Source organism: Myotis lucifugus, unplaced genomic scaffold (genome assembly GCF_000147115.1).
Source record: "Myotis lucifugus unplaced genomic scaffold, Myoluc2.0 scaffold_316, whole genome shotgun sequence".
NCBI lineage: Eukaryota > Metazoa > Chordata > Mammalia > Chiroptera > Vespertilionidae > Myotis > Myotis lucifugus.
This window is the reverse complement of record NW_005871364.1, coordinates 96,490-108,554: the sequence shown is the minus strand read 5'-3', so window position 1 is coordinate 108,554 and position 12,065 is coordinate 96,490. Positions and strand designations below refer to the sequence as shown.

Sequence of the window (12,065 nt, the reverse complement as noted above, 5' to 3'; positions counted from 1 at the left end):
CCGATAAGTGAACAAGAATACATGCTAACTGATTCAGGTGGCCGCTATGGGGTGAATTGTGTCCCCCAAAACTCATACGATGACATCTTTTTTTTCCCATGAGCCCTGACCGAGGCTGGGGATCGAGCCTACAACCAAGGTACGTGCCCTTGACCAGAATTGAACCCGAGACTCTTCATTCCGAGGGCCAATGCTCTATCCACGGAGCCAAACTGGCCAGGGCCCTGTGTTGACATCATAACCCTCAGTCCCTCAGAATGTGACCTGCCTTGGGAATGGGGTTGTTGCAGATGGAATTAGTTAAGATGAGGTCGTACTGCAGTAGGGTGGGTCCCCAATCCAATATGACCGATGGGGACATTTGGACACAGACATGCTCACAGGCGAAATGCCATGTGAAGATGGGAGTGATGCTGCCACAAGCCAAGAACTAGCAGAGGCTGGGAGCAAGGCCTGGAACACAGCCTTCCCTAGAGCCTTCGCAGGGAACATGGCCCTGCGGACACCTGGGCCTCAAACTTCCTGCCTCTAGAACTGCGGGGGAATAAACTTCTGTTGCTGCAGTCATCCAGCTTGTGGTACTTTATCACAGCAGCCCTAGGAAGCTAATACAGCACCTTTTCGTAATTCACACAAAGGCACAGCCTGGGCTGGCCTCCCGGCCTGCCTCCAGCCGACCGTGGCCCTCCTCCTGGTACCCAGGCAACCCTGCAAGGTGCTTAGGAACTGCACCCCCACCATGCCCAGTTCTGCCCCAGCAGGCCTCTGAGTCGGTAAAGGCTCCTCTAGTGCCTTCCAGAGGCACTGGAGGCCTTGGTGGGGGAGGAGTCGCAGACCCACACAATATTGCAGGCCCTGGAGCCCCAGCCCAGGCCCCGTTGGCCGGCCGGCCGCCTACCTGGGTTGCCGAGGGCCATGGAGTCGTAGATGAGCTTGCAGGTCTTGAGCAGGATGGAGATCTTCTTCTCGGGCGAGTAGGCCTTGTGCATGCTGCTGAACTTCTGCAGGATCTTCTCCATGATGGGCACCTCGGGCACGCTGGTGGTCACGCCCAGGTCGGTGGTGGTGGTGGCCAGGATCACCAGCTGGTTCTCCTTGAGCTGCTGCAGGGAGCCGTCCTTGCTGTGGATCTCATGAAGGCACGAGTTGATGGCTTCTTTCAGGGGCTTCAGCACACACTTGTACAGGGCGGACTCCACAATCGCTTCTGTGGGTGGGAGAGAGTAGTAGGGTGAGGACCCCAGTGGCAGGGATCCTGGCCCCGGGCCTTGTCGCCCAACAGTGTGGCCAGGCCCATCTTCTGATCCCGGGAAAAACATACTCACAGCCCCAGCAGGTACAACCGCCGTTCCGACACAGGAGACCGTGAAGTGCACGCCACAGAAAGCCACACGCGGAGCCCTCCGACTGATACACTGCATCCTAATGCCTTTCACAGGGCCCGGCACAGATTAAACTCCCACAGGGCTGCCCACAGTACACAGCTTTGGAGGGCACTGCTCACACGGGAGTTGTGCAGTGTACAACCTGTGTAGCTGTGTTGGAGGTCCCAGGTACCCAGCAAATGCTCGGTGGACTTATTCTTGATTCTCTCTTTCAATCCCCAAGTCCACTTGTCTTCAGTCTCAAGAATCTAGTATATCCAGAACCTGATTTCTCACCACCTCCAACGTTTGACCTTGACCTGAGCTACCATCATCTGTTGCCTGAGTTACGCTGGTAGCCTCTTGCTCTGGCCCCTTACAGTCCATTCTCAACACAGAAGCCAGCGTCATCCCGTTATGGCATGATTGACCATGACATTACTGTGCTGAGAACCCTCCAACGGCTCCATCTCATGGACAATACAAACCACAGCCTTCCCTGTGCCTTTCAAGGCCCCTGAGTGATGTGTCCCCTTGTGCTGCTCTGCCACCTGCCATGCCTGCTCCTGCCTCAGAGCCTTTCACCTGCTATTCCTTTTGCGTGGAGAAGTCACTCCACATGGCTTATTCCTTCACTGCCCAAATGTCATCTTATCCAAGGGGCACCCTGATCATCTAGTACAGCGGTTCTCAACCTGTGGGTCGAGACCCCTTTGGCGGTCGAACGACCCTTTCACAGGGGTTGCCTAAGACCATCCTGCGTATCAGATATTTACATGACGATTCATCACAGTAGCAACATTACAGTTATGAAGTAGCAACGAAAATAATTTTATGGTTGGGTCACAACATGAGGAACTGTAGTTAAAGGGCTAGAAGGTTGAGAACCACTGATCCAGCAGAATGGGAGCCAGCCAGGTTTTCTCTCACAGCAGCTCTGCAACCCACCTGCCATTATCCCCACTCTACAGACGGACCAACTCAGGCTCTGGTGGTGTGGGCCACACAGCTCCCTGGGGGCTGACCAAAGATCTGAACCCATGTCTACCTGACACCAGGCCCATGCCCAGCTGCCCTGGGTGACCGTAGAGAAATATTCTTGGGAAGTCTTTTTGGCTTTACCCTTTCCCCAGGGGAAGGGTCTCAGCTATTGTTTCCTCATCGGCAAAATGAGAGAGGGCTTCGGCCCAGCCCTCCGGGTTCCTTCATCCCCGAGAGCCACCACATCCCCTGCAGAGACCGCCTCTGTCCCTCAGCAGTCACAGGTCAGTACTCCTTTGGCCTCTAATTGCTCCTTGTGACCGTCCCCCTAATAAAACCAGGAGCATCCTGAGGGTGGGGTCCTGCCCAGCCTCTGATGTGGGCGCATGAGCAGAGCTGGGAAGCACAAGGCAGAACAGCAGAGGGATTAGTTCAGTTAGTTCGGGAGGAGGGGGGTGGGGACGGTGGATTATCTGGGATGACCCCTCCCTCCCGCCCACTCCCAGCCCCCGCCCGGACTGACCCAGCTCCTCCTCGGAGTACTGCGTGTGGTCCCCCAGCGCCTTGAGCTCGGTGCTCTGCAGCAGGTAGCTCTTGAGCTGGGTCATCATGGTGCGGATTTCCTGCAGCATCTCGGTGCTGGAGGCCTGGCGCGCCATCATCTCCAGGCTGTACACTTTGTAGTCCTGCACCAGGTTGCCAAAGTACGAGGCCTTGTCCTGGGCCAGCTCCACCACCTTCTTGTACAGCTTGCGGTCATTGGAGAGGAAGGCCTGGAAGACGCTGGTGAAGCTCGCGAGGCTCAGGCGGTGCCGCGCCTTGCCCAGGATCATGGACGGCTTCTTCTTCACGTTGGGGCTGCTGAACTGCTCCAGCTCCTCCTCCGTGCTGCTGGTCGAGTATGAGTCTTGATCGGTGGCCGGGGTGTGGACCCCCGTACTGTCTGAGAGGGAGGCCAGGGAGCCTTTGAACTCTGGGGCGCTCTGGCGCCAGGCGCTGGCCTGGGCTTCTGGGCTCGGGGTCCCAGCTTGGGAGGCAGGGCGCGGGGCTTCTTCGTGTGGGCCAGGGGTGGGTTTCTCAGGGGCTGCCCCCTCCATGGAGAGCTCAGCGCTCTCCAAGGGGCTCGGGAGGACGGAGGCCAGTTGCCGGGAAATCCGCTTCTTCCTAGGAGGAGGGACTGGGGGTTGCCGGATCTTCCTTGCCGACTCTGGCAGGATGCCCAGCTGGCTGGCTTGGGCCACTACTTCCTGTCCTTGCTCTGTGGTCCTCTGAGGCCTGTCCCCAGGGCTGTCTGAGGTCCCCTGGGGAGGCAGGCCGAGTGGGGGTGTCCGGGAAAGACCCGGCTGGTCCCACTGTGCGGTTGTGCCCCTGTCCATCTTCTCCACAATCGGGTCCTCCAGGGAGAGCTTCTCAGAGAGGCGGCGTCGGGGAGGAGCAGCAGGGGCGCCCTTCTTCCCTGGGCCTGGCGGGGCGGGGGCCTGCTGCAAGGGGCTGGGGGCCGCCCCTGGCTTCATCTCTTCCTCCCTGAGGGGGCCCAGGCCTGTGGGGGTGCATGGGGGCCTCTCACAGGCTGTCATGGGTCGCTGGCTTGGATGGTCCGGGGGGCCTAGGGCATGGGGTGCCAGGTGGGGGACAGATGCTGGGGATGCAGGAGGAAGGGCGTCTGGAGGTGAGGGAGAACTGGGCAAAGGACAGGCCGGAGCTGGGGCCGGGGGTGGACGAGGCCGGGCAGGACTGAGGGGGTGGAGAGGAGGTGCTGGGGGCGGGGGCGCCGGGCGGCGAGGGGCCCACCGGGAGGCGGGTGAGGTAGCGTCAGAGGTGGGAGGCAACGGGCCAGAGGGGCAGCTTCTCAGGGGTGACAGGTCAGCAGGCAGGGCGCTGCCACAGTCCTCGATGAAGATCGGATTCACAAACCACAGGCGGTCATTTCCTACCGAGAGCTCAATTTCACACGCGCAGTTTTCCTGATGGGAGGCGGACCTGAGGCTGGAGGCTGGGGGCGCCCTGGGGGCTGGGTCTCTTGGGGGTTCTGCTGGGCTGCCAGCTGCTCGCCGGGGGTTCAGCGAGGAGTCCCAGAAGCCTGTGGAAACAAGAGGAGAAGAGGCGGTCAGTCCTGGAGCCGGGCCCCTGGGTGGGGTGGGGTGGGGTGTGGACGGGGCACGGGAGGGCTGGGAGGGCCGTACCGTGTTTGCTTCTCTGCTCCCTGGGTTGTTTTCCCCTCTCGGACTGTTTCAAACCTCTCCCACCACTTCCTGCCTCGAGAGGGGAAGCCCCGCGAGATCCTCCCCTGCGGTGCTGGGGTGGGGCCAGGCGCCCTGTGACAGGGGCAGCGTCAGCTCCGTCCCTGGCGTGGGAGGGCCCACCATGGAGGGCACCGTGACCCCGGTGCAGGCCGTGTGGGGACGGAGGGGCCCACAGCCAGAGTTCCTGCAGCTGGCGGGCCGGGGACTCCGGGGCAGGTGGCTGGATCTTTCTAGGCCCCCGTCTAGTCACCTCTAGAATGGGGGTGGCTGCGTGGGGCCTGTTCCACGTGGGGAGAACACACCTATGGACTGTGGCTGGTGAGCTCAGGCCTGACCTTCCAAGTGGGGAGCACCTGCCACTGCAGAACGACTGGTCTGGTCAGCCTTGATGTTCACTAGGAAGCGGCCCATCCCCCCGTGGGAGGGTGTCAGCAAACGGGGCTCCCGCCCTGCTGGGTGGCGTTCCGGCCCGTGCCTTTCTCCTGACCTAGCCCTCAGGACGCAGCCCACGGCGGTGGTCACTAGGGCACACCTGTCCCTATCCGGGCGTAGCTGGTCAGCGCCAGGCGTGTTCTGGGGAGGAGTGTGGGACCTCCAAACTGAAGAGCATTGGGGGTCACCGAGCTCAGAGTTCTTGACTTCTGGGTCCCAAGCCCCGTGGAGACTCTGACGAAAGCTCCGACCCTCCACGAAGGGCAGAGGCACGTGACTGAGAACAATGCAGTCGGCCTGCAGCCACTGTGAGCCCCAGGCAGCTCCTCCTGGACCAGGGGGCCCAGGTCTGGTTCTACCTGTTAATGTTAGAGATTCAGAGTGCAAACTCCCTTGTTAAAGATGGGCCAGGCCTCTGGATGCTCCCCTGGAGCCCCTTACTTCTGGGAACGATTCATCAGGAAGAAAACCACCCAAAATAACATCCAGCACAGTCATAGGGCACACCACCCTGAGTCCTGGCGGTGAGGGCCACTGGCTCTACCAGGATCCTCTCTCACCGATCCTGATCCCAGGCCTTCGGTGTAAGTCCTGATCCATCCCGCATTACACATGAGGAGAAGAGACCCAGAGAGAGTCAAGAACCCGCCCACAGCCAGCCGGGCTGGTGTGGCTCAGTGGTTGAGCGTCGACCTATGAACCAGGAGGGCACAGTTCGATTCCTGGTCAGGGCACATGCCTGGGTTGCAGCTCGATCCCCAGTGTGGGGCATGCAGGAGGCAGCCGACCAATGATTCTCTCTCATCATTAATGTTTCTATCTCTCTCTCCCTCTCCCTTTCTCTCTGAAATCAATAAAAATATATTTAGAAAAAAAAGAACCAGCCACGGTCACTGGGCTGGTGAGCGAAGGAGCTGGGGTGCGGGGCAGGTCTGCAGGTCTGAGGCCTGTGAGCCCGGCTGCTGTGCTGTGTGGCCTCCCTTCTTGGGAACTTGCGACACTTCCCATCTCAGCTGCTCGGCCAGCGTGAGTGAGGGGTGGCGTGCACCTCAGAACTGGGGATGTGGTAAGCAACCGACGGGCTCCTGACACCGAAAGAAAGTGGGTATCACACAAAGGCTGAGGGCAGTGCGTGTGCCTGAGATGGGCACTCCCAGGGACGCAGGGGTTTGCCCCCTTGCTGGCCAGGGGACCGCAAACCCCGTCCAGGTGAGCAGGGTGCAACCTTAGGACAAGGCGGCTGCTGAGAAATGGACACGTGAGCCTGTGCATTCCCTCTGAGGCGTGGCCGTGACCGGGAGGACCCCGGGCCTCAGGGTTCAGCTCCGTCCTGGGCAGAGACCCCGTGTCTGGAAGCCTGAGTGCTGTGGCCAGCTGTCTCCACGGTAGCAAGGGTGACAAGCCTTCGTGGGACTCTGTCCAATTTGCAAAACTCTGTGCACATCACAGCCACTATCTGAGGACAGAGTGCTGGGAGGGAGGAGGCGTCTCTGGGGCGCGCCCCGCCCCCCCCCCCACCACCTAGGCGAGCTGTTCTTCACGGCTGCCTAGGCCTTTGCACGTAACGTTGGGAGGCAGCTCCTGACACCTCCATGACTCACCCACTCTCCTGGGTGCCTGGCACCGAGCACACAGCAATTCTTGTCTCGGGGAGTGAGCAGTGGAAGACCGTGCCCTGTCTGCACAGCCCCAGCAAAGCTGCCTCCTTGGAAGTTTTCCTGGGCAGGCAGCCAGCCTGACTCAGAGGTGAACTGGACAGCAGCCCCCCTACGTGAGTGGAGGCCCCTGATGCTCACCTCCAAGCTCCCATAAGCCCCTCCTTTGGGTGAAGGTGGATGCCATGGGGCAGACCATAAACAGAACTGCCCACCCATGCCTGGGCACCCCCATTATTTCTCACCTAGATCATGGCCATAGTCTGCCCTCCCCTCCCCGCGCCAAACCCATTCTCCCCCTGTGGCACTATGCTGGGCATATAGTAGGCTGTTTGTTCAGAATCACTGCCAGCCCTTTAGCCTGGCACTCAAGGCCTGTGGGATCTGAATCTGTACACCTTTTTTTTTAAAATACATTTTTATTGATTTTTAGAGAGAGAGGAAGTGAGAGAAATAGAGAGATAAAAACATCGAGAGAAACATCACCGGTCAGCTGCCTACTGGGGATCAAGCCCGCAACCCGGGCATGTGCCCTGACTGGGAATCGAACCAGTGACCTCTTGGTTCATGGGTTAATGCCCAACCATCGAGCCACACTGGCTGGGCTTTGTACACCTTTTCCAGCACCACCGGCTGAGTCTTCACCCCATTCTCTGCCACTTCTTCCTGGGCTGCCCCACCTTCAGTCTTGGCTGATGCTGTTCACTCTGCTTGGATGCTTTTCCCACCCTCTCCACCTGGGCAACTCTCCCTCATCCCTCAAGACTGGGGTCAAAGCTCTGTGCCAACGGCTGTGATGTGCACAGAGCTTTGCAAACTGGCTCCCTGTTGGGTGAAGTCATCCTGACCCATCGGGGCCTCCCCTACACTCTCCGTGCTCCCAGCCTTGGCACACACTCTGACTGAAGTGGCCATCACTGGGCTGTATTCTCTGATTTTGTCAGACTGCCCCCGCACCCCCCGACTCTGAGCTTCCAGAAGGCAGCCACAATGTTTCATCCATCTGAGTATTTCCAGCACCTAAGATGGTGCTTGGCACAGAGCAGGAGCTCAGCCCTTTAGCTTGCACAGTGGAATAGCTTAGCCAGAGGGGAGAGAGGGGCTCTGAGGTGTGGGATACAGGCAAGGTAAGTTCTGATGGGGGAGCGGGGATGACCTGAACCATAGGAAGATGTCTTAAGGCAAGAGAATGAAGAGACGAGAAAACGAGAGGAGGGAGGCACCGAAGAGGGCCATGGAGCTCCACAGGTGGGGCGGCCAACAGCTGGGCGGCCTGTCTCAGGAGAGCAAGGTGGGTCCATCCTGCACAGATTAAAAAAACAAAACGACACACGTTTCCTACAGCCCGGATTTGGGTTCTGGAAGGCATGGAGCAAACATTGGGGTTCAGGGAAATGGGCCCAGAGCCTGGGGGACTAGGCACTGCTCCCCTGCTCCTAAGACAGCCTGCTGGCCGCACCCCGGCAGGGCAGAGCCAAGGCCACTCTGAGGGGTGGGGGGAGCTGAGACCTGAGGGGCAGCCGTTTGGGGGCTGGATGCCTGTTAAGGAATTGCAGTGGCAGTGCAGGGTTTTATGATAAAAAAAAAAAGGAAGTGGGTCACTTTCTTTGCAGCCTGCAGAACATCGAGGCCAGAGGAAAAGCGGAACACTGGCCTGCAAGTTAGTGGTTGGCAAAGCTGTGGCATCTGCGTCTAGTGGCAAAATGCCAGGCCTTGGCTCAGGGCCCTGCCTCCACTGCCTCTGTGCTGCCCTTGGACTGAGGGACGTTTTGCTGGCCCTTGGCCTCCCCCGCCTTATATGGACATACCTCTTGCCAGGTGTCCGCTCCTATAATCCTTGGGGGCGGGGGAGGGGGGCCAGGGCCAGGCCAGGTGCTGGGCTGTAGGCCCTGGGGGCAAAGGTGACGAAGGTTTCCCTCTTGGGGAGCCCGGGCTAGTGGCAGGGCAGAGAGGGCATGAGTAAACACAATGAAGTATTCCAGATGCCAGGGAAGCCGCTCCAAAGTCCAGGGGTTCAGAGAAGAAATATTTCCGTGGCGTCCCAATCCCAATGACGGGCGGTTGGACAGTCATTCCAACTTGAGTGTTCAATGAGTTTTCAATAACTAGGAAAATTCTCATTTGTGATATAAAGGAAAAAGCAAGTTCCATGCCAACCCGGAAGAGCTACAGAACCTACGCCTTTTCTAAACATATTTTAAACCTATGAAACATACCGCAGACAAGTCAGAGAACGCCGACAGGTCTAACCCGTAGTTACCACCGCTTTCTCTAGATTCCTTTGCACTTAGGGTCAGCCGCATACAGGTAAGTGCTAAATTGCTCCCCGTGTTAGTTGTGTAGCCTCAAGATTATTCCTCTACCGCCTGGCCTGCCCTTTCACCGGTGGCTTTTCCAAGCCCAAACTCAGAGTTTCTTACGTCAGCTCACGGGCAAGTGTCCTGGGCTATTGTGTGGTGCTGAGCCTGCAAACCAATAGCTCCCTTTCAAGCAAACAAACAGCATCACCCGCGCCTGAACAGCAGGGCTTGTGCAACTGTTTGGATATTTATTACCTTCCCCTCATTGCGTGAAAAGTGAGTAGAAGGCCAGAAAAAGAACACTGCTCACCCCAGGGATGGGAGACACACGCGCCTCATGAACTAATTCCACGCAGAGCGGCGTGGCCACTGCGGAAAACAATATGCAGGATCCTCACAAAATTAAAAACGGAACTGACCCAGAGGACCCACTTCGGGAATATCTCAGAAGAAACCCACGACACGAATTGGAAAGAATATACGCACCCTTATGTTCACTGCAACATTATTTACAACAGCCAATATTTGGAAGCAACCCAAGTGCCCATCAATAGACGGACGAGCAGATCAAGAAGTTTTGGTACATATACACAATGGAATATCACTCGGTCATAAAAAAGAAATGAAATCTTACCATTTGTGATAGCATGGATGGACCTAGCGCAGTGGTTCTCAACCTTCTGGCCCTTTAAATACAGCTCCTCATGTTGTGACCCAACCATAAAATTATTTTCGTTGTTCCTTCATAACTGTAATGTTGTTGCTGTTATGAATCGTAATGTAAATATCTGATATGCAGGATGGTCTTAGGCGACCCCTGTGAAAGGGTCGTTCGACCGCCAAAGGGGTCGCGACCCACAGGTTGAGAACCGCTGACCTAGAGGGTAGTGTGCTAAGTGAAATAAGTCAGTCAGAGAAAGGCAAACCAACCAAACAAACAAACTTAATAGAAATAGACGCATGGATACAGAGAGAGAACTGGTGGTTGCGGAGGGGAGGGAAGTCGGGTGACTGGGTGAAAGAGGTGAAGGGATTAAAAGGCACAGATTGGCAGTTACAAGATAAGTACCTGCCAAGTCCCGGGGATATAAAATACAGCCTAGGGAAGACAGTCAGTAACACTGTAATAATTGTGCCTGGTGCCTGGTGGGTACTGGAAATATGGGGGGGGGGGTGCTTTGTAAGGTATGGTTGTCTAACCATGACTCTGTGCACCTGGAACTAACACAAAATAATACCGAATGCCAACTGTAATTGAAAAGATAAAAACAACTTATTCCGATTGCAAGTGGGCAGGAACCGGGAGCTGACGGGCGGGATGCTGCGTGTGGGGAGCAGCTGTGCCCGCAGAGCCCGCTGACCGTCTTCGCTGCTGCTGGGGGGTCCCCGTCCCTTCACTGAGTCCTGTCTGAGCTACGCCAGTTGGGCTGGGTTTCAGTTCTCCGCCACAGGAGTGCCTGCCCAGGACAATATGTGAGGGGCCTGTGTGTCCTGGCCCTCGGCAATCGCTGCTCTTTGCACATTTGTTACCACAGAACGCAGGTCAGGGCGGCCCGGCTCAGGCCTGAGCATCTCAGAGCCGAGCCCCGGCCTCTGACCGGGTGTGCCCTTGCAGCTCCGGTCTCCATCCGTGCAGGGGGGTGGACGGAACTCGGGGATGGACGGAACCCGGGAGTGGACGGAACCCGGGGATGAACGGAACCCGGGAATGGACGGAACCCGGGGATGGACAGAACCCGGGAGTGGACGGAACCCGGGGGTGGACGGAACTTGGGGATGGATGGAACTGGTGGTGGACGGAACCCGGGGATGGACAGGACCCAGGGATGAACGGAACCCGGGGATGGACGGGACCCAGGGATGGACAGGACCCGGGGATGGATAGAACCCGGGGATGGACGGAACCCGGGGATGGACGGAACCCGGGAGGGGACGGAACCCGGGGGTGGACAGAACTTGGGGATGGATGGAACTGGTGGTGGACGGAACCCGGGAATGGATAGAACCTGGGATGGACAGAACCCGGGGATGGATGGGACCCAGGGATGGACAGGACCCGGGGATGGACAGAACCTTAGGATGGACAGGACCCGGGGGTGGACGGAGCCCGGGGATGGACGGAACCTGGGATGGACGGAACCTGGGATGGACGGAACCCGGGGATGGACGGGACCCAGGGATGGACAGGACCCGGGGATGGACGGAGCCAGGAAAAGCTATTCTGATGAGCCTCGCTGTACACCCTTCAGCCCTCGGGACACCAGGTCTGATCAGAACCCTCTGCTTCCTCAGCTGCCGAGTCCCCAGGCGTTTCACGTGAATCCCCTTCTCAGGGACGTAAATGCTGACAGACGGGTCTGAACTGCCACGGGCTCCCCAGATGACAACCTCCCTCCCCCACTGCATTGCACCCGCGGTCAAGCTCTCCTTGACAGAAGGGCTTGTCCAGTCCAGAAAGGAGTGTCCCAGGGATGCCCGCCTGAACCTCACGGGGGGCCAAGGGCTGCAGCACAGCACCCCTCCTCTCACAGGTCACCCTCCCGTCTTCCTCCCCTGCCAACTGGCCCCACACTGGCCACTGACTGCTCGTGGAAAGACACCGAGAAGGTCATGAGGGGGGCCGAGGGGCGGTGGAGAGCGGGGCTGGGAGTCGGAAAGCCCTGGGTGCTCATCCCAATTTGTTCATCCCTCCCAGGCCCCCGACACGGCTCTGTGCTAACAGTAGATTTCCTATCTCTACAGGGACACAGGGTTACCCAAGACAGTGCTGAGTGTGTCGCAAGGAGAGTGTCATTCATGCCGCTGCAGACCTCAGGGACTGTGTGAATTTCAAAACTGTCACCCGGTCCACATTCAAACTTCTGGGAGGGTCAGGGGCCAAAACGGCCATGATCTGGGGGTGAGATCAGTATTTATCCCCAATAGCAACTGAGAACTGGCCCTAAGGTTTCTAAACGGGGTACATCAGACCCAGGAGAGTGGGGTGAAGAGTTAGGGGCGGTGCTGCAGCTGAACCGACGGTGTGACGCCGGACACACCGCTCAAGCTCCCGGGCCTCAGTTTCCTCTGCCATGAAGTGGGGGTGACAAT

The 12,065-nt window shown here is 58.2% G+C and overlaps 1 protein-coding gene across 1 annotated transcript in view; it reads right to left on the bottom strand.

Annotated features, from left to right (window-relative positions):
* Positions 1-12,065, bottom strand: part of RIN3 (Ras and Rab interactor 3) — a 76,219-nt gene that overhangs the window by 24,727 nt on the left and 39,427 nt on the right. Inside the window, 2 exon segments of the mRNA XM_006100536.2 lie at positions 899-1,207; positions 2,869-4,425. Of these exon segments, the coding sequence (XP_006100598.1) occupies positions 899-1,207; positions 2,869-4,425 (1,866 nt within the window).